Raw genomic sequence first — 21,012 nt, forward strand, 5'->3', positions numbered from 1 at the left:
AGAAAAGTTGTGTGATTTTTTCCTGAAGGAGTAGTTTTAGCAGGACTAAATAGTATTTTTTTTTCTCTCAAATATAATTTTGTTTAATGTATGAGACTATTCTTGGTTGCCCCCGTTCTGCTTCCCTTGCACCACACAAATTTATATTTTTACAGGAAAAGTTTCATGAAAAAAAAGTATTTTCAAAAAATTAAAGCAGCATTAATGTTATTCTTGGTTTGCTTTTCTTTTAAAGCTATGAACTCTGCAAAAACCCCTATTGTAAAACTAATTCTTAATGGATGTGGCATATGCTTTGTGTATATCTTCAATGTGTTATAAATTCCTTTGTATAATATAAGAAGTTAAGAAAGAAAATTCAATAAACTATTCAGACTTCTATTTTTCCTTCTAAATTATGAACCACTAAAATCTTAAAAATATACTGCTTTTCAACCTTAAAGTAAAAACCTGAAAAAAGGAACAAGGTACTTCAAACTGGATTATTATGAGTACACAGGTTTCAAGTCATGTCGTGAATTTGAATTTGAATTAATCATATAAAAATGAAAAATTTTAATCTAACTCCCTCTATACAACAATTACAATAAAACAATCAACTTGTTATAGAGAGCAACAAACAATATTTGTTCTCTTTCATGCTTATTCACTCAAAAAATCATTGAATCTTTAGTATCACTAGTTTTACAGAACATAACATATAATCTTATTTGCTATAGAGTCATTATTATTTCCCTTGAAATTTGAGTCCTATTATATGTCATTTAAGGTTTTGAAAGCAGTGTATCTGCACATATTTTTCTTGTAAGGACACTGTGCAAATTGAACATAAATCATCATAAAAGGAAAACATATAATTTTAATGAGATAATGACCTTTAAATCTATTTTCAGGAAACTTTAGCTTCTATTTATTTTCAATAATCAGAGTTTGTTACAGAACTGATCCATTACTGCAATGTCTTTAAAATTCTGACCATAACCAAGTATAAGATAATCATCAGACAAACTGAAGTCATATTTGACCAACACATGCAGCCAAAAACATTTAACTATATAAGGTACTATGGGAAGAGAAGAGACTTCATCAATATGGATCTAATCTTAAGTTTCTTTAAACTAGAAGGAATTCAAATTCTTTTGAGCAGAGCAAAATCATGAAAAAGCAAAATCCATGGAAATGTTTGTAACAGTCCACTATACAAAACAAACAAGAAGCTCACCTTGGAAAAAAGTAAATACAATTTCTCAGAATTGTATCCAGAAATAATGGTTCAGTACCACCTACCTTTGGTGACCCGGTTGGGCTGGCACACGGTGACCGTGCTACTCCCTTCTGAATCAGATCCAGACGGGGAGGTACAGGTGGAAGACTAAGATGTGGGATTTGCAGGGGGTCTGGAAGTGGTTTTCTTCTTTGTGCAAGAGGGGAAGATCCTGGGGAAGTCACTGGTGAATTCTGCCTCTCATTGCACTTCAGGATAGAGAAAATAAAATTGCCTTTTACCTGATGATCAAGTATACAACTTCCATTCCACAACTAAAACACTTGATGCTTAGCAGATACTTACTAAGAGTCAATTATAATAGTCATTTTTCATAATGGACATCTGGACAGTACAGCTCAACTTGTAGTTACTGAAGAACAACTCTACAAGTCATTTTACCTCAAAATTAAGACCTGTGTTAATTTGTGATGAAAATAAAAGAATATATGTTCCAGCAGTTTGTATAAAATCTTAACGACAGTGGCCAAACATGAGGAAAAAAACCCCATAACCCCATTCTACCATAGCACTACTACCCTTGATAACCTTTTTATTGATAGAGAGTAGTCAATCTAAAGTTCTACAAATTACTTTTAAAAACTGGATATCCATGATATTTCCTGTTATTGCTTACTGCCCAATTTCAAATCATACTTCCATATGAAATAGAATGCATGTCTTCTGAAAATTCACCAATCAAAATCACCAGCAAGATATTCAGGAAAGAAGCAAAATGAGCAAAAAATGGAGCTGTTACAATAATTTTAGAATAATTTTATAATTTAAACAAATATTGAACTAATAACACAAACATTTAACATCCCCTTCCAGTGACAAATTATGATTTCTTTTTACCTGGACCTATCCTTTCAAATTCATCAGAACAAAGATTTCAACTCTTAATATAGGTCTCCACCCAATTTTACAACTAGTCCCAACCCTTCATCTGGCTCACTTTTAACAAACACAGCTCAGGTGTTTGCACAGATCAGTACAAGTCATTTCTATGAACTCACAGAATGAGTTTCAGTGCCCTGTAATAAACCTGAACATCTGTGCTGTCCTCTGTCCTGTGCTTTCCCTGAGAGTAGACACAAGTAGCTGGAAGACATTCCACGACGGATCAGCCTTAGGCCACTTGTGCATTGAGGCATCCCACTGTTCTCATATCACAGCTTGCCTAAAGAGGCAAAAATGCACCCATCTTTAGGCTAAACCCCTTTGATAAAGACTCCCCCCTCTCTTCATAAGCTGAACATCCCATAGTGGTAACTGGAATGAGAGTAGAAAGTTCTTCAGCATGGTAAACAAGTAAGCAACACTACCTTCCTGTACACACAATCATTGTATTAAAGAAACTGGAAACTTTATCAATTCAAAAGCAGATTGAGGAAAAGTATCTACAGCAGTGACTCCTTATCAATGCTCTGTACTACAGCTTCGTTTAATCTCCCATTCCATACAATGGATTGCTACCATATTTCCTTCAAAAATAGGAGCCACCAAAGTATTGCTGTCAACAGTGCATGAAAATGCAGGAGAGGGGTGAGAAGATGTTGAAAGCTAGAAGGGTAATGTGCAACTCCATCATCAGGATGATTGTTTTGCTACTATTTAGAGTCTTCCCCATCTTGTCTACATGTGCAAGCTCAATGTCACAACTAAACATTCAAATTCAGGAGACAGAGCAGTTTAAGATTTGTGGTCTTCATGGCTACCAGAAGTTTCTCTCTTCATTGAAGAGGTGGTCTTAATACTCATATTAAATGTCTTGAATAAAGTCTTTAAATTTTGTTTCCTTTAATTGGTGAATGACCCTGTCCTTGACTGGGAGACCATAAAGATAAGCACATGAATTACTGAAGCATTTAGCTGCTCAACATTAAGGGAAGTTGAATAACTAAGTAAGATAACTATCATGCGAGCATGCCTGAGCAACTGAAATGATCATAATTATAAACCAAATGCCAATTCATTTTCCTTATCAGAAGGCATCTGTCAATTAAACAGCACAATAAACATTATATCATTTAATAGCATTAGTTTTCGAAGTATAGTTACAACTCCATAAAGCATTCCTGAAAGCCAAGAACCATGCAATACAATATACTCAAAGGAGTGACTTCAGCAGACACAAAATGAATTTATTTCCTAAATTATCTGAAATAGATAAATAAGGCAGGTCACACCTCCAAGAAGATTCAATTATTTAAAATAAATGAAAGTGATGTAGTTAAGTCACAGCATTTTTTGGTGTTGCACAACATAATGCATTTCAGTCAGCGGGGAATTGTTCCAGAAGAACAATCATATATGGGATAGGAGTAGAAAACAAAGAGTAAGAGAGATAGGAAATACTGAAAACCAATTATTGGACAGGAAATTGTTTGGAATTTAGAATGTTCTAACTGTCACATCATCAAACTAATTAATGCAATTTATTGAAAGAGCAACCCAAGAGTCTCAAATAGGAGACTGCATGGAGTTGTAAAAATCCCAGCTAAGTGAACAGCACTGTAGTGATATCATCCTAAGAACATCCACCCCTCCTTCTATCTGGCAAACTTCTCTTACATGGTTCTGCTCTAAAGAATCATTAGACAAAATGATGCCCTCGTCCCTCAGTGTGCTCGCTGGTTCCATCCATGTCAGACTTCTTTTCTCCTGCTGCAACAACAGTCTAGCTTTTGCAGAGACAAAAACCATAGAATATTCACATTTAAAACCCATTAATATAGAAGTTCAAGATTCTTAAATCCTGACATGCTTTTAAACCAAATGAAGCAAGCTATTTTATTTATGTGATAAATTTCTATTTCCATCTATTCTTAGTATTTGGCTACCTATATCACATTCCGTGGATAGTAAACCACAACTAACAAAACTAAATGGAAAATTTTTGAAGCAGTAAGTGTGTGAGAAGACTTGAATTTCAGCTTACATCCATGCCTTGTTATGTCTTGTTTGAAAATAGTGATTTTTTGGTCCCCTGGACTACTATGCTATACTACAGCCACAATGCTAACAGAACATACTGTGACTCCTGAGATTTCAAAAAGGGAATTGATTACGACCAAGAAGTTAAAGAGTAATGTATCAGGCACAATAAAAAATAGAATTAAAAAAAAAAAAAAAAAAAAAAAAAAGGAGAAAGTTAAATAGCTGCAAGCAAATGTAGCTTTTCTCCCCCTACAAGGAAGCTTAATCCGTATCATCACTTGGTGCTGAAGTAAGAGCAAAAGCTTTGCTGGGACAAACTAATAATTCCTTCTTTGGATCCACCAATACTAGAAATAAAACAAATCCAAATATTCCACAGCAACAAACAGGTTCTCCTCAGCATTCAGTATCAGATTTCCATCATATTCCCATTATGAAAATCCCATATTTTTCAGTCCACCTCCATCTAACCTGTCTAGCTGCATCATTTGATGTGTGTTGACAGCTAGGCCAAGAAGACGGCTGCATCTCATGTGGATACCAAGGCATTAATAGACGTACTAATATCTACTCTTTGTGGCAAACTCTCCTAAAATTTCTGTTTGTCACCTACTGGAGATTTCTGTGTATTTTCTATACACTGGGAAAAAATGTGCAATGAGAGAGAACAGTGACAAAAAGCTAAAACAATCAAGTGATTAAGACACAAACTAACTCAAATGAACTGGCAGTGACAGAAGACAGACCTTCAGCATACAAAGGGGCTCTGCTGCACCACACAGAGACCTGTGCAATAAAGATGTAATTAAGGAGAAGAACACAGACTCCTTTGTAACAACATGGACTTCATCTGGTTGGTGTGACTGCTGCCAAAGGAAAAGCAGCTGCGACTTTGCAGTTGTACTGCAGAAGGGACCATACTCGTGTTATTCCCTCAGATGCATCTGTTACTGGGATATACTGGTATCAGTTTGCTCCTAGCAGTTGTGAATTCAAGAAAAAGCCTGTTTCCAACCCTGATTCCAATTTTTAGTCAAGGTTTTTTCTGATGGAAATATTAACCACCAGGCTATTGAATCAAGAGTTTTAAATAGTTTTATGCCAAATAGGCACATATGAAAAGCATACTCAACATAAATCCTAACAATTGACTCACTGAGGAATACTATTTTGCCTGTTAACGTCCTTGGAGCAACCTCAAACTGCATGAGACATCTAAGAAGGTCCAAGAAGACCTACACCAGAAGTAATTTCCTGAAGTTACTTTATTTATAATCAGGTACGAGTAACTCACGTATTTGTTATTTCTTGTTAAGATAAGCTGTGACCTAGGCAGAGCTGTATTATCTAGGCTTAAAAACTTACACGAGGATATAAATTTACATCACTTAACACTGATGACTTTAAACATGCTTTTAAAAGACAGATTTATTCCCTTTATCATTGCTGACCCAAGAAAATGCATGTGAAGGAGGGAAAGGGAGTTAGGTCTGCAAGAGTCAGCAGCACACTGCCAAGGGAATCAGTAATTAGGGGAGGCACACTGCCTCCCAGCATTAAAACCCTTCAAATACTAGTAAGTAATCACTTAAGTAAGTCACTCCAGTTGAGTGACATGATCTTAATACATTCCCACCAACCAGGTGTAGCATTATGTAGGAAGTGATACATATGTGTCAGTTCAGGTACTGCTGAAGGGGATATCTGGATATGTATTTCAAGTCTTATTTTACATATTTTTATATTTCATATAATGAAATTAAAAACATTATTACTATGTATTATATACCTTCCTCCATTACCAGAAAAAAGTCAACTTAATAATAAGGAAATGAGTGAAAATAGCCTTCTCCCATATTTTGAGAGCCAAGGTCTTTTGTTGTGATTTATCAAATTTGACCTAGCTCATCTGCTGGAAGAAGCCTAGTCATGGCAAACTGTCTTCACAGGGTGAACCAATCAATCAGGGTATTGTGCATTCAGATATCTAGGAAAATAATTTCAGACATGACAGCAACACCCCAGATGGGGTAACTGCATCTACTTTTAGACAGAAGTATTTATAGACAGTGTTAATTCACTTTAAGGTACTGAAAACCTCAGACTCCTATACTGGTAGAGCCGTCTATGTTTTCATAGGATATTATTTGGATCACAATTACCTTAAGCACTTATGAATTCAAAATTATTTGCTCTTAGCAACTCCTGCACTATCCATTTTCCTTGTTTTCTTTCTTTTTAAAAGAAGTGTATCAAATTATGTCCTGTAGCAAGGAAAAGTGACAGAGAACTCTTCATTCATTAGGAAAATTAAATATTAAACATTATAGAATAACTAAAATACTCTACTAGAGACTGAAATGCTCTCTTTAAAAATAAATAAAAAAAAAGTACTTTCAATATTTACCTGAGCCTGTAATTTTTTTTATTTTTTATTTTTTTTTAAGAATGCATTTCATAATGTTTGCTTTGCTAGAATAAAAGGTGAGAAGAGGAACATTTTGGAAAATAACTGCATTAGCTAATCTGATACCACAGGGCTGGAAATTTCTTGGTGAGGAAACAATTAACAAAGGGTTTTGGCACCACTCTTTCGTTCATTAAGAAATATCTTAAGACAATTTGGAAATAATAATACTAATAAATAAAAAGCTGATTGATGAAGCAGATAAACAGCCTAACTGCAGTGGATTTCTCCAAAGCCTCTGTTAGAGCTGACCTGCTGCTACTGCTGACTCATACACAACACCTAGCAAGAATTATTCATTTTTCTTAGTGCGTATCCACTTACTAATTCCTTTAAAGAATGACAAAGGAGCTTCATGATTATTCTTTTCCTTTAAGCAATTTCAAGTCTTTCAGAGACTTAATTCAGACACTTCTTAAGAGTTTCTGAGTACAGCTCACACGTTAGAGTGATAAACTGCAGAACTGATATTTTTCTGGTATCAAATTGAGTATTTCCACAACACATCGTGAAGCCCTACAGTCACTTTCATCAGAACTTCATGTCCCTGAAATTCTCCTCTTCTAAAGGGTTTCACAGCCCAGCTCACTACTAGCCAGTTTTTTTCATAGAATGGCCAGCCAGGTGACTTAACACAAATACAGCCCATTTGATTTTCAATGATTAATAGATTTATGTTGAGAAAGCTTACCACAGTCCATGCAATAAAATAAGAATTGAAAAATTTGTTCACTGAGATTACAAAGTTACAGCAGTACCAGCAGGTTGGCTGCAAGAGCTAAATTACTGTCTTTGCAACCTAATTTCCACCATTTCAACAAATTACTACAACACAGTCGTTATGCAGCACCCTGTTCAAATGAACAACATTAATGACAAAAAGAAAATTTCACAGAATAAAGTTCTACATAATGTTATAGAGAAAAATATAGTTTCTTTTAGCAGGCTCCAAAGATACACTGCTTAGCAGGAAAAACAAATAATGGTTAAAGAAATAGGCAAGTCTGATGAAGACATAGCTAACAAAAATAATATTTATAAAAATAAAAATAAGAAACAATTCCATATTACGTACAGGTGACATGGTTAAGACCATCACTGCACAAGCAATGGTAAGAAGTTTAACAAGTTTAAGAAAAAAGCGGCTAAAAATCACCAAATGACCCAATAATTCAACAATTTCAAATAGATTTCAAGAGGCTGGCAGAGTGAAGATTTCTTCCACCAAACAATGAAATCAATGAAACAAAAATAGCAAGGCATCAAAGCACTCAAGCACTTGGTGGATACCTAAAAGAAGACTTCTTATAGTAAACCTACTGTTCCTTCTTTTGATAGAGGCATAATGCATTTTTGCCTTATCATGGAAGTGATAGCGTTATAAAAGCCCATCAATTCAAGGCTATCTCACAGAGGTCGTGCTGCAGACTGCAATTTAAGTCCAGGCAGGAAGGATAAACTGTTCCCAAGGGTAGAGCATGTTGTATTACGTACACAACACAAGAATGATTCATAAGCCTTAAGAGGTTAGGAAGGATATCAGCAGCATGTATATTAACTGACAGATACTCTCAGATATGAGGGTGAAAAATGCTTTTTTTTTCCTAACAAATGCAATGATAAGGAAATGGCAAAGTAAGATGTTACAAAATTAATTCCAAGGCAACAATTCAATCTAGATGACCTTAGTATAAGGTAAAATCTAGTAAATGCTCTGTCAAAATCAGTGTTGCATGCCCTTTGACAATATCTATTCCACAGCAAAATACAGTAGTAAAAAACTATCACCATAAAATTAACTTTTGTCAATGACAGTGCTTATTTCTCAGTAATAAAATCTCCTGCAACAAAGATCTCAGAATTTAACACAGAGCACATTCAGGACAAAAAGCATGGCAAAACACATCCCAAAACACAAAGTCACTATGGATAATCTCAAAAATGCTTTTCCCACTTAGAGAACCTAATTCTAAAAATTACAGAAAAAAAAATTATAGATAACTCACATGAAACATAACTTGTAGTTACTTGTGTGCAGTATGAATTAGGCATCAAGTCACTTTTATGAAGTAATAATATTGAAAACTGTTTAGAAACTCAATTTTAATCCTAAAACATGCTATGCATGTGTACACACGTGCAGAAAACAAATGCATATAGGAATTTTTTTCTTCTTTACAAATAAAAGCTCAGGGAATTGTCCATACAGCATAATTTGGGTAAGAGTTTCAGCTGGTGCATACTTATACTTCACTCTTTATAAACTAAGTTATCTCAGTTCACATCACCTCAGCTGAGAATATGGAATATTCTTTTCCTCCAATTCAACTTCAGTTTTAATGCATTTGTATTGACACATTTTGTTTTTTCCAATCCAACAGCTGTTCAGTGAGATGCTGTGAGCTAAAGCATGAAGTGCAACCTCTCATTGTTTAAAGTTACAGGCAGCTTTGTTTATAAATGTCTGGGTTTAGCTGTTGTGCAGTGTTGGGAAAGTTACCTTTCGGACTGAAGCCAAACGATTCATCATTAGAGACTCTTCTCTATCATCATCATCATCCAAGTCCAACATGGGCATACTAAAGCTATCCATAATACTGCAGCACCTGGAGTTCTCATCCCTGGGATCAAAGGGATCCACAATGATTGGTTCTGTTCCTTTGATTTCACAGCGGCAGAAAGGGCAGCCTTGGCCATCTGATTCCTACAGCAAGACAAAAAAGTAGATAAATTTTAAAAAAACAAACAAAACCAGCAATAATTTACAAGTAGGACTTATACCTTACACACAGAAACATCCTCAATCAGTCTCTAAAAGCTTGTAAAGAAGGACTGGAATAAACAGGAAACGGATTAACAAATATTTAACTACAGTAAATCTTAAAATGACTGCACATTTAAAGCTGTCTCTCTTTAATAGATTAAACTTCCCTTTAAAACAACTAATCAAAATGTAACTATTATCTCTTCAAAGCAGTAAAACAGTCTTAATATTACAGGTCAGGAAGCAACATGATTCCTTTCAGGCTTACAATTTTGCTATTTCTTGAAGAGAAAGAAGGTGAGGTGTGTAGACAGAGATAATGCATTTTATTATATACCTTTTATATTAACCAGAAAATATTTCTTTTTCATTTGACATTAGAAAATGGAAGCAAGTTTTATGGCATGCAGCTCTTCTTGTAAAAACATATTCAGCCCATCACAGCTACAGCATTACCAGCATTCAGAACACCTAAGGCTACAAGCAGCTTTCTTCACATTTACATAAAAAATCAGGACTGAACTACATTTTCAATAAATTATATAAGACAATGAATTATTTTCACATATTATCAGAAATGAGAACTACTTGAATTTTAATTTTTAAATCATATGTTTTCACTGATTTTCAAGCATCCATATTCTATTCCTTTTACTTATTTCAGAAATGTATTTTTTCTCATCAGAAATAAACAAAAAGCCTTTAAATTCAGACTACTAATGAACAAAAATCAGAGAAGTCTTTTCAAGCACTTATAGAAATATTTCTATCAAGAAGCACAACAGATACCAATTACTAAAAATAAAACCAAAAGCCCACCACCAAACAAATAAAACCACTAACAAATCCACACCCAGAACCATGAAGCTTTGAGAGTTTAGGATAATTCAAAGAGAAATCAGAAATCCCGTTGTGTTGTATTTACAGTCAGGTAGACAGACAGCTAAAAGGATATGGACACCAAAATTAATTCTAAACATCCTACTGATACTGAAATATAACCAAGCAAGCACAAGTTTTTGATTTCTCAGATGCAAAAACAACTTTAGCTTTCTTTCTAGCTTTATTTTTATCTTGACACTTGCCAGTCTTACTAAACTGACAGATGATTTTACAGTTTTTGGATAAGCTGCATCACAAGGCCAGATGAGCATAAATGATGACTCCTGACATCACTTGCAGGATCAGTACTGGATTTTCATTTTGTATGGAAAGACACATCTACTCTACTTTCAGCACTGTGAGTACAACTAATTAGTCAACTTCACTAATGCAAAAAACATCTTTAGATTATATGGTCCTACTGAAGTAGCTGTGGTCAAGTGAGCAGAAGTCCTCCCTCACTCTATACAACTCCTTACAGCTTCATTTTCTAAAAAAAACCCCAAAATTATCAATGAGGCAACAGAGCTTTTAGTTTTCAAGGCTTTCTTGTACCTGTGTTCTGCACTAGCAGTTTCCATCCTTTCTTTAAAATGTCTTAGTAACTAAAAACATCAACAGACTTGTATTCAATAGTATGAATATATATCTGAGATGTCTATATTAACACACACACTTGCCCATGCCCTCAAAAAGGTTATTCAAAGCCTTACAATATAGCCTATACATATGCTTTTAGAAAACATGTACTTTTCAGACAACAGATTTCTGTGGTATAAAATGTCATTTTACTCCTGTTGCATAATGCAAAAAGGAAACAAGTAAACCAAGTCTTATTTGAGAGACTGAGCCCCATAAAGGTGAACAACTCAATCATCCTTAGTATTCTATGCAGATCTGATGTTGCTTACTCTAATTTTTTCTGCTTAGTGAAAACATCTGTATTGGATCTCTTGAGGCATGGCTAACGAGCCATTATGCTGCCAATTAAACAACCCACCAGAAGCTCACAACAGCTGATGCTGTTACACTATAATATTTCTTCATTGCCTCACTAATTATACAAAAGTTAAATTTGTAATGAAGTCTGAAATGTACCTGACCAATTACAGCTGGTAGCTGTGTTCTGATGAAAACTGGTGCATCCAAACATGTCAGTTTTCTGAGCCTAAAATGCTTTGTCATTCTCTTCCTGAATCCCTATCCCATAGACAAGTACTGGGGATCTCAGCTTCTCAAGTCTCCAGAATCAGAGCACATCACTGGCCCAAGACTGTAACGTGCTCCTACCACGCCACAAGTCACCCAACAATCAGAAGTACAAAGATTTCACTCCTTCTGCTTAGCCCTGTCAGCTGAGCCAAAAAACAAATGAACAGGCAAACAAAACTAAAAAGCTACAGACCTTAGAATTTTTTAAGTCAATGATTTATGTGGTCAGACACCTCTATGTCTGACATTCAGAACGAAACTTGAAAGAATAGAGAAGGGGTACTCCTGAAATGAGAAATATTGTTCCAGCCCAGCAGCTACTTAGTAGTGAAATAAACATACTTTCGTGGGTATGCCTCAAATGGAATTTCCTCAGAATTTCTGATCTATGGCCAATTTGAAAGATTTGTGTTTGGAACATCAAACTCAAATTTCACAAAGAACACAAAATTGGAAACTGAGAGTACTTCTTTTTCAAAAAAACTTTATTGCTAATGGAAGAAAAACTCAAATGATACTTCTGATATATCGTGTTGGTTTGCCACTGAGGCTTTCTTAATTAGGTAGAAAATGTCCTAATTAGAAAAGGAAAATTATAGTACTTGAAGACATACCACTAATGTAAGAGTGAAAACACACTGATGGAGGAGAACTCATTTAAAAATAGGTCCAAAATGGACTAGACTCAAGGATTCTTTTTAATCTTCTCACTACATTTATAAGAATAGACTGATTATTAAATGTGGACCAAAGAGAACTGGATGAACCTTACTTCTCCCCATAAAATATGGATATGAAAGAAGGGGCAGGGATGATGCACAACTGTAAAGAGGACTTCAGACACTACTTTTTAGGTCATCTTTAGATGCTACTTTTTAGGTCAGCTGCTCTGAATTAAAGGTACCCATTCTCCGTTTTCCCACAGACTGGAACCCCATGAACAAGATGGACAAAACACAACAACCTGTGTCACCAGGAAGTCTCTGGGTTTTTTTGGATGTTCCATAAATGACTTTCAGAGAAGGGAGTTTCCCATCCATTCAATCTTAGTCCAACAACCATCTAAAGCCAGCTAGGTGTTCCAGTGCTTTGCATGTTACTAATGTGAAACACAGGCATCCTGAAAGCTTAATTTTCCACAGATCAATACATGACACCTCTACTACTGAGTGAATCCTCCTCTCACCAAAGATGTCCCCTCTCCTTATAAAATGCTGTCTAGTCAGTTATCCATTCCCAGCAGCTACATGTCCTCTTTGTGCCATTTAAATACATCATCAAGTGACCTCTGTGTGACTGAATTGGCACCAAATGTCCAGCTACTGTCTGAGTAGGCACTGCACTCAGGAAATAGCTTCCACTCAGCAGCAGTCAACAAATGGCCTTGGCAAGACTACAGGTCCAGACTGCAAAGACTCCTGGAGCTTTATTTTTCACAGATTCCTGGTTTGAAAAATGAGGAAGTTTATAATTTTAGCTATATACATCCTTGCACCTGGAAAAATAAACATATGCCCACATTGTAAACAGGAACATAACAGAGAAATCCATCCTCTTCCCCACCTACTGAACTATGACAGTACCTGCCATGCTGTAAGACAAGAAGTGCACATAAGGTGTCCACAAGGCTCTATCTTCACATCTTTGTCATTCTCTGCACAGATTTTACACAGCTGAAAAGTGGAACCCATTTCACAGTACAATTCATATTGCTCCTGTAACAAAAAGAAGTAAAACAATTATTTCTTTCCAATGAATTGTTCACAAAGAATATACTTCTCCAAATACCCTGTTTTCCAATCTGCTTTATTTATTAATTAAGGAAACTCTTGCTACTGATCTAAAAGCCACACTAAAGTTACTGAATTTTTTACTTACATTTTTGCTTCTTCCAACCTGTGATATACTACAATTCATGCCAAAAAGTGTTAAAAATATCTGTGCCTATTTGATTTTATACAGAATTGTCATATGTAACTGCTCTGCAAGGCACACACCCTGCTTCTCTTCGGTTGCAGCTAAAAGAAGGAAAATAACCATATGGTTCTAAGTAAAAAAAAATAAGTGATGAATGGGAACAAAAACTGGGATTTTCATTTCTAGGTGTGAGTTTTGAAATAAGAAGATTATTGGATTGAAGATTGACAAGCAAGAGCGCTTTTTACCTACAGCAAGGATGTTGTAAGCTAAAGTACACAATCCTTGTAAAGGAAGTATGGCAACACCCTGCAGGATAACTTGGCAACAGTCATGCACAGATTACTCAGTACTTTGCATCCTTACAAGACTGACAGGAAGGTAGAACACCAACATTAGATGGAATAAATAATAGACAAAACTCAAGTCCAGAACAGCTTTCTAGAATTAGTTATTGTTGTGGAACTAACAGTTAAATGCATTTGTACTGAAATAAGCTTTTTTAGCCTTGAAAAAACAAATTTTGGAATCCTTAAGTACAATCCAGGTCATGGGAAAATAATCAGCTACTGCTATGTAAAGTGAGGCGACATGAGTCTAAGAAAAAGAGAAAACAAGTGAGAGCTTGCACCTGCAGCTGTAGTCAGTCTACTAAAGATGCTTATGGTGGAGTTCTAGCAAAGAATCCATCTGCAGCAATCTAGCCCTGCAGCCACTTTCATACCATCTTTCTATAGTTTAAGCAGGTCTAGTGACAACTTTAAACCTCTTCAGTTACATATTATTTAAGGCAGACTCCCATAATTGAGACTGTTGAATTACCATCAGAGCTAGCTAATAATGTCCTCATAACTACATGTGCAGAAATAATTTGATTCATTCAATGGATTCAAAGTAAAATATTATTGGCTTGTGAAGAGTGAGGTAGCCATTGACCATGTGCTGCTTCTCCTTTCTTTGAGGAAAAGGGAAGATGTGGGCTGGAGCATTTTTCTGAGCAACACAAATATCTGATAAATCTCCATTACTCTTTCATTATTATCTTAAGACAGGAGGGAAAAGATGGAAGTCAGAGAAGTGGAAGTGTTCAGGTTTTCTTCAGGTAATTCTTTTTAGGAATTCTTTTACTTACAAAACAGGTATTTCTGATAATACCAGAGATAGTAAAGAATACTTCTTTTCTAAAATACTTCTGGAGGTGGAATGCACATAGAGTACCCAGAAGTACAGAAGATTCAGCAGGTCAGCCACTGATTGGAAGAAACAGAAGACCAGCTGGAGCAGCATGGCTTGTATTTAGTCTGATGTCTTTCTTTGCACATAATCTTCCAGATGTTTTCATCAGGAAAAATGAAAAATATTCTGCACTGTATCCCTTAGCCTTCTAATGTTAATTTCAGCACCATTTTTAATCAAGCATTTCTCTTGGGGTGGCTACTTCCTACTACTTGACTATCAAACATTTGCACAATTAATCACATCATCACTTAATAAGACGATAAACACAATTACATATTCAAATTTTCTCTGCAATTCTCTGCAAAGTGTCTCTGTCTAAACATTTAATCACTTCTGCTGTTTTCCATGATCTCTCTTTCGATTTGCACCATAGACAAAGAAGAAAGGAGAGAACTGGATATCCTGGAATTGATATTTCTGTGATGTATAACCCTTTCCTCCTGGACTCGTCAACCAACTGTACCATTCCTATCCAGCCTTCAAAACTATTACTTGGTCCTCATTTTGTTTCTGTATACCCCTTTGTTATTAGCAAGGAAAAAACAAACTACATGAATTTGTTACATAAATATCATAAAAAAAACTTTAATAGCTGTATGAAACACTTCCCACTGGGAAAAGGCTCACAATAAACAAAACATTCCAAGATGTGCTGTCTGCATCACCATCCACTCTACAGTTTAAAGGATTATTACCCTGTTGTTCACCTAAGCCCTTCTACCAACAATATATTTTCAGTCTTATGAACCTATTACTCACATTTTAATAAAAGTTTATTAACACTGCTAGGTGAGATACTAAGAGAAGTGAAGATTACAAAGTAACTCAAAACTCTGCCAACATACCTGCGTGACTTTTATGTGATCATGTGGTGTGGGCTCACATAATCCTGTCAAATCAGGGTTATAACTTCGTCCATCTGGGAACAGATAGCTGCATCACAAGAAGACTGTTATAAATATGTACATTTCTTTAGCTTTATTAGCTAAATCAGACTTATAAAATTTCAAGGGGGCAGAATAAGTGACAGTAGACATTAACTAAAATAAATCATCTTTCCTCAGCCATCTATTTTATCTTTTAAGTGCAACTAAATTGCTACATATTCATTCTGACACATGCTCAAGCGTATTTATAAAAGCAGAGGACAGATTTTGGCATCACTTGCATAGCTACCACCAGAATGCATCTGAGCTTTCATTAGCAGATAACCTTCTAGGGGAAACTCAAAAGAGAGTTATTTCAGATCTTTGTTTCACAGTGAGCACACACTTCCTAGTGATTTCCCCACTGAGAGCATCATGCTCAGGACTCTATTTAGACTATTTCAACTAAAGCTGAGGAAAAGAAGGCAACACATTTGTGTGTATCTGTATTTTGATATATATATGTAATATGTCACAATATTATATCTGTGCATATCTGTGTATATTATGACAAGAATCTACACTGAGAATTTCTAATGCAGACTGGATGTTAGGCAAGAACCAATGGGAGCATTTCAATCATGTGGGAAATTAACAATAGGTTAAATGATATTACAGCAACCCTATGTTGTTCTATATTCAGGTTTATGTTACCTGTAACTTGGGAACAGCTTCTTAAAGGCCATGTATTTTTATGTGATCTAATGAAAAAGTTATAAGGTACAAAAACATCACTCTGCATAAAATATTCTCAGCTTCAGTTTTTGTTTGCTCAGTTTTTGTCAGAGAGAAGTACTACCAATATAAGTGTGTTTTTATTACAGGTATGAAATCAACACACCTGAAAAAAAATACTAGATTGTGTAGGACTGAGAAAAATTACAAGACTGAAAAGATTTATCAGTCTTTTTGTTTCTAAGGATTGATCAATTGCCTTTTCTCTTTCTTTCACATTATATATATTTATATTGGGTATACCAAAACATGTATCCCAGTGAAAAGATTCTGACACCAAATATTTGTCTGTTACTTCAGCCAACCTAGCAAAAATGTACTACTTCTCCCTATAAACTTACATTCTCTAATAATTATAAATCTTTTCAGTAAACTATTAGAATGTGGAAAATGTTCTGGCTGCACAATATATAAAAAAGCAATTACATAGCTTTCAAATCATTGTCCACAGTTAGACACATGAGTAACTGGAAGCAGCAACTATTCATTAAGCCTAAGTGCATTTGGGACTCTTGGGGGGCTGTGGGGGGAAGGAGGGATCAATGCAACAACTGTCTCATTTTATTTTCTCATGGAATTTATTTGCTATGAGATATGACTTTGGTTAACTTTCAGTACCTCTGGTTAATGGAATTAGCTAGAAACAAGTTGTTTTTAAATGAATTAAACGAATGGTCCTTAAACTCTGAAATAATGCTAACCACCATATGCAGTTTCTCTGTTCTAAACCTCTTTAACTACCCATATAAGCATTAAGGGAACAAGGAAATCAGGATTTCATAGCCATGGTGGCTGTTAAGAATTTGTACTTACAATCCTTCCCGGCTGCCGTCGATCAAAGCTTGAAACAGAGGCTTATTGTGAGGTATGGTCTGCAGTATGTTCCCATCACCAGTCACATACCCGATGGCCCACTGGCCCAGGCGAGTGCAACTCAGTCGGAAAATGTAGCTTGATGAAAACAGGATGAATGAAAAGTCAGTATAATTCAGAGTTCAGCAAAAGAAGTCCAGAGAGCAATTATGGCCTCTGGTTCAAACACTGAATTAGGTCTCTGAACATTTGGGTCAGATTCACAATTCTGCCATGTTCTTTGTATAACCTTAAATAAACCTGCCTCTTCTACACTGTCACTTTCTCATGGGCAGAAATAAAGTAAGAGTAGCTGCCTAGCCCCTGCTTTTCATCTGCTTATGTTTTAGTTCTCAGAGTGAAAGCTGCACATTCACCATGAGCAGTCTCACTCAGACATGTCCATAAAACCTCTTCAAGAAGAGTGTATGATATTATCCAGCCTCCATAGCTACAACAGACACATTTTGTGCTTGTGCAGGCCAATAACCTGAACAAGTGGAAGGACAAATATAAAGCATCTTTAGATGCAACAGAAACAGGAAAGATGAATGATAAAACCTGCTCTACTAGAAAATGGTAACTTTGTGTGAGCCTGTGGAGGTGAACAAAAGAAATATAATTTCTACTGCAGTAAAGTGAAATATTAACTACACCATTTGACTTGGATTTAAATACTTCTGTGTGTTACAGGTGATAGCTGGGAATATATGTAATGTAGACATAGAGCACAATCAGAAGAAAAGAAAGTTTACAAGCAACAGGATTGGGCATGTATAGAGCTTCCTATTAACAACTCTACTCCCTTTCATGTCAGACACCATTTCACATGCAAAAACCTCACCGAGAAAAGCATCTCACAGCGAAAGACCACAAACTCAATTTTATATTACAGAGGAGCTTTTCTTAATTACCCATCAATATTATATTTCATTTCAAACTAATATAAGAAATCTAAGCCTCTCTGAAGTTTGACAGAGCTCTTACAACCTTCAGTAGGGCCGACACTACATTGAAGTACTAACTATTCATCTGAACAGAATCGTTTAATTTGCAGGAAGTTTTAGTCAGATTAAAGAAGAAATTTCACTTCATATCCCCTCTTTCACACTGTAGCATTTCACTTAAGCAACTCAAAAAGTAATTTTCTGATATGCAATAGAAAGCTATCTTAAAATTAACTATTTACAAGGAACATAAAAGCTACATGGGGTAATTTCTCTATCACAGCATTAGACTCAATAATAGAGGAAATACTAAATACATAAAATGCTCTCCTAATCAGACTAGTTATTTGATTTTTGCAGTAGTGTCCACAAATATCAAGCTAAAAATCAGCAGTTCTCCATTAGAACTACAAGATTTCTGTATATATGCACTTGACTAAACTTCTCATAGAGTATACTATTTGCTAAAAATCAGAAGAAACCAAGTACAGAACATGGGTATAACTACTGGTAGACTTCACTCATGAGTCTCAAAACAATGCACTTTAACTATGTGTACGTGTGCTTCAGCAGATGTTTCAGCAAGGAGACATTAGTGACAAAACTTCATAACTGTAAGACACAGCTAGCAAAAGAAATTGTATGTAATATGGGATTAAATACATTTTTGTTTTTATTTTTTCCCCTGAGTGAAGAAAAAGAACAGTGACATAATGGTAAAAGCTCAGTTTAAGTGATTTACTATGCACAGCACCACATAAGGAAGTGTTTATAAATTACATGTCATGCTCTTTAATCTGACTGTTTTACAAGGTGAAGAGTTTATGATACAGAGTGACACAGGCAAAGGAAAAAGAAACATATAAAACACAAAAGGAACACAAAATCACAGATTATATAGCTTGAATGTTGCCATGAAAGATGTTAAGAAGATTTTTGCTTTGAGGAAAAACTCAATGTACATTTATTCAATGTAAATTTTGAAAATCAAATTACATTTTAAAATACGCTTTTCAAGAATTAATTGCTTGTTTTACCTGATTCAGAAGAAGAAAGGAAAAGCAATTTATTTTCAGTTTCTCTCTGTTTATTTTTACATTTTTAGACTTCAGTGTGCTAATACGATATTTTTTTGCTTCACTTCAGTGCTTCAGTAAGTGTTAAATAAAATGCAAAAACATGCAAAATAGAAGTATGAACCTAGCAGAATTATGTAGGTTCCAAGACAGCAAGTTTATTTGGAAAGCAATCCGCAGTGAAACCTCTCACCTCCCAGGTTTAGTGCTGTATTTCTGCAGCCTTGCTTTCACTTCATCATACGTCAGGAATGCCATATATCCAGGATGTGTCACAGCGAGGAAGTTCCAATTCCTTAAGATTGAGCCCCACGGCTACAACAAAAAGACAAACAAGTAAAGAGACAAAGCCACGTAGCTCTGTATTTCTAATAAAACTCTTCATGTCAGAGTCACCTGCAGTGTTTCAGCTTCAGCTGAAAAACACTTAGGTCTAAATGATTCAAAGGACTGTCCTATATTTTGCTACAATTTTACCCAATTTTGCTACAAGTGTTCCTTCAAAAGAATTATTCCAAGAACACCAAGCACAGCTTTTTGGATAAGGATTTTGAAGACCCTGAATTTAAGAGACCTTCTATTAATAGCTACATAAAATATTAAGCATCTTATTTAGTTAAAACCTGGAAAGTATGACTCCATGATGGTTTAATAAAAACACAATTAAGCCTGAGAGGTCCTGAAGCACTTTCATAGTTAATGTTAAGTAACACTGACAAATGAATTGTAATAAAGCTCCTAATTTGAGCTATCATTCCTTTTTTTATTCTCTACATCTTGATTTCTTCAAGTCACTATAATGGTATTATAGCCAGAAATCAGAACAAATATTGACAACACTTCACCTGAGTATTTTCTAACCTGAGTAGCAAATGCTTCAGAAAATTCAGTGAAACATGCCTGATATGCTATCACTTCAAAGAATATGGAACAGTCCATTACTGTAAATAAAGGATTTTTTTTTACGTAATGGATTCATTCAGATATATAAATGTCCATTTCCAGCATTTGGGAAGTCAAGAAACTGCCTCTGAATGTTTTGCAGATTATTAACCTATTTCTCAGAAGATCAAGGCAGGTGAAGTTAAGTGACACAAGACAAGAGGCTTGTGCTCTTATGTGCCCTGAAAATTCCCTTTAAAAGAACTTCTAAGGGGCAGAGATGAAATGCCTGTGTGATATGCTTGAGCATTTTATCCTAACAGTTCTTGAGAGTGTTACATTTTCCAGGCAAACCTTAGCCACTAACTAAACACAGATGAATACCTATTTATTTTAAAATGAATGCCTCATCAAGTTGGACACATGGAATAAGAAGACAGGTTTCAGCACAGAGGCTGTAAGAAACCTGAAGTGTTTAAATATGTCCAAAAGCCAGGAGGAAAGAAAAAAAAAAAATCCCAGTCCTAGATTCAATACTGCATGTGAAGAATGGACTGAGAGCAGCCCTGATGAGCAGGAGTTGGGTGTGCTGCTGGATGAAAGGCTGAACACAACCCAGCAAGGTGCACTTACAGCCCAAAAAGCCAAATGTGTCCTGCACTGTGCCCAAAGCAGCGTGGCCAGCAGGGCAAGGGAGGGGATTCTCACTCTCCTCAGCTCTTGTGAGACCCCACGTGGAAAACCACATCCAGCTCTTGGGCCTCCAGCACAGGAGGGACAGACCTGCTGGAGCAAATCCAGAGGAGGGACAGCAAGTTGATGAGGTGGACGGAACACCTCTCCTATAAAGACAGGCTGAGAGAGCTGTTATTATTCAGCCTGAAGAAGTGAAGGCTCTGAAAACCT

At 35.6% G+C, this 21,012-nt stretch overlaps 1 protein-coding gene across 2 annotated transcripts in view; it reads right to left on the reverse strand.

The window, feature by feature from the left end:
• Positions 1–21,012, reverse strand: part of CBLB (Cbl proto-oncogene B) — a 126,913-nt gene that overhangs the window by 26,177 nt on the left and 79,724 nt on the right. For both annotated transcript variants that reach the window (XM_014253407.2, XM_014253408.2), the window contains exons 6-11: positions 19,418–19,539; positions 17,163–17,300; positions 15,534–15,621; positions 13,116–13,247; positions 9,175–9,378; positions 1,288–1,473 (exon numbers count right to left, since the gene is read on the reverse strand). In XM_014253407.2, the coding sequence (XP_014108882.2) occupies positions 1,288–1,473; positions 9,175–9,378; positions 13,116–13,247; positions 15,534–15,621; positions 17,163–17,300; positions 19,418–19,539 (870 nt within the window). The remainder of the gene's footprint in view (positions 1–1,287; positions 1,474–9,174; positions 9,379–13,115; positions 13,248–15,533; positions 15,622–17,162; positions 17,301–19,417; positions 19,540–21,012) is intronic.

Source organism: Pseudopodoces humilis, chromosome 2 (assembly GCF_049639895.1).
Source record: "Pseudopodoces humilis isolate 2021_Gansu_Grassland_sample_001 chromosome 2, ASM4963989v1, whole genome shotgun sequence".
NCBI classification, from domain to species: Eukaryota; Metazoa; Chordata; class Aves; order Passeriformes; family Paridae; genus Pseudopodoces; species Pseudopodoces humilis.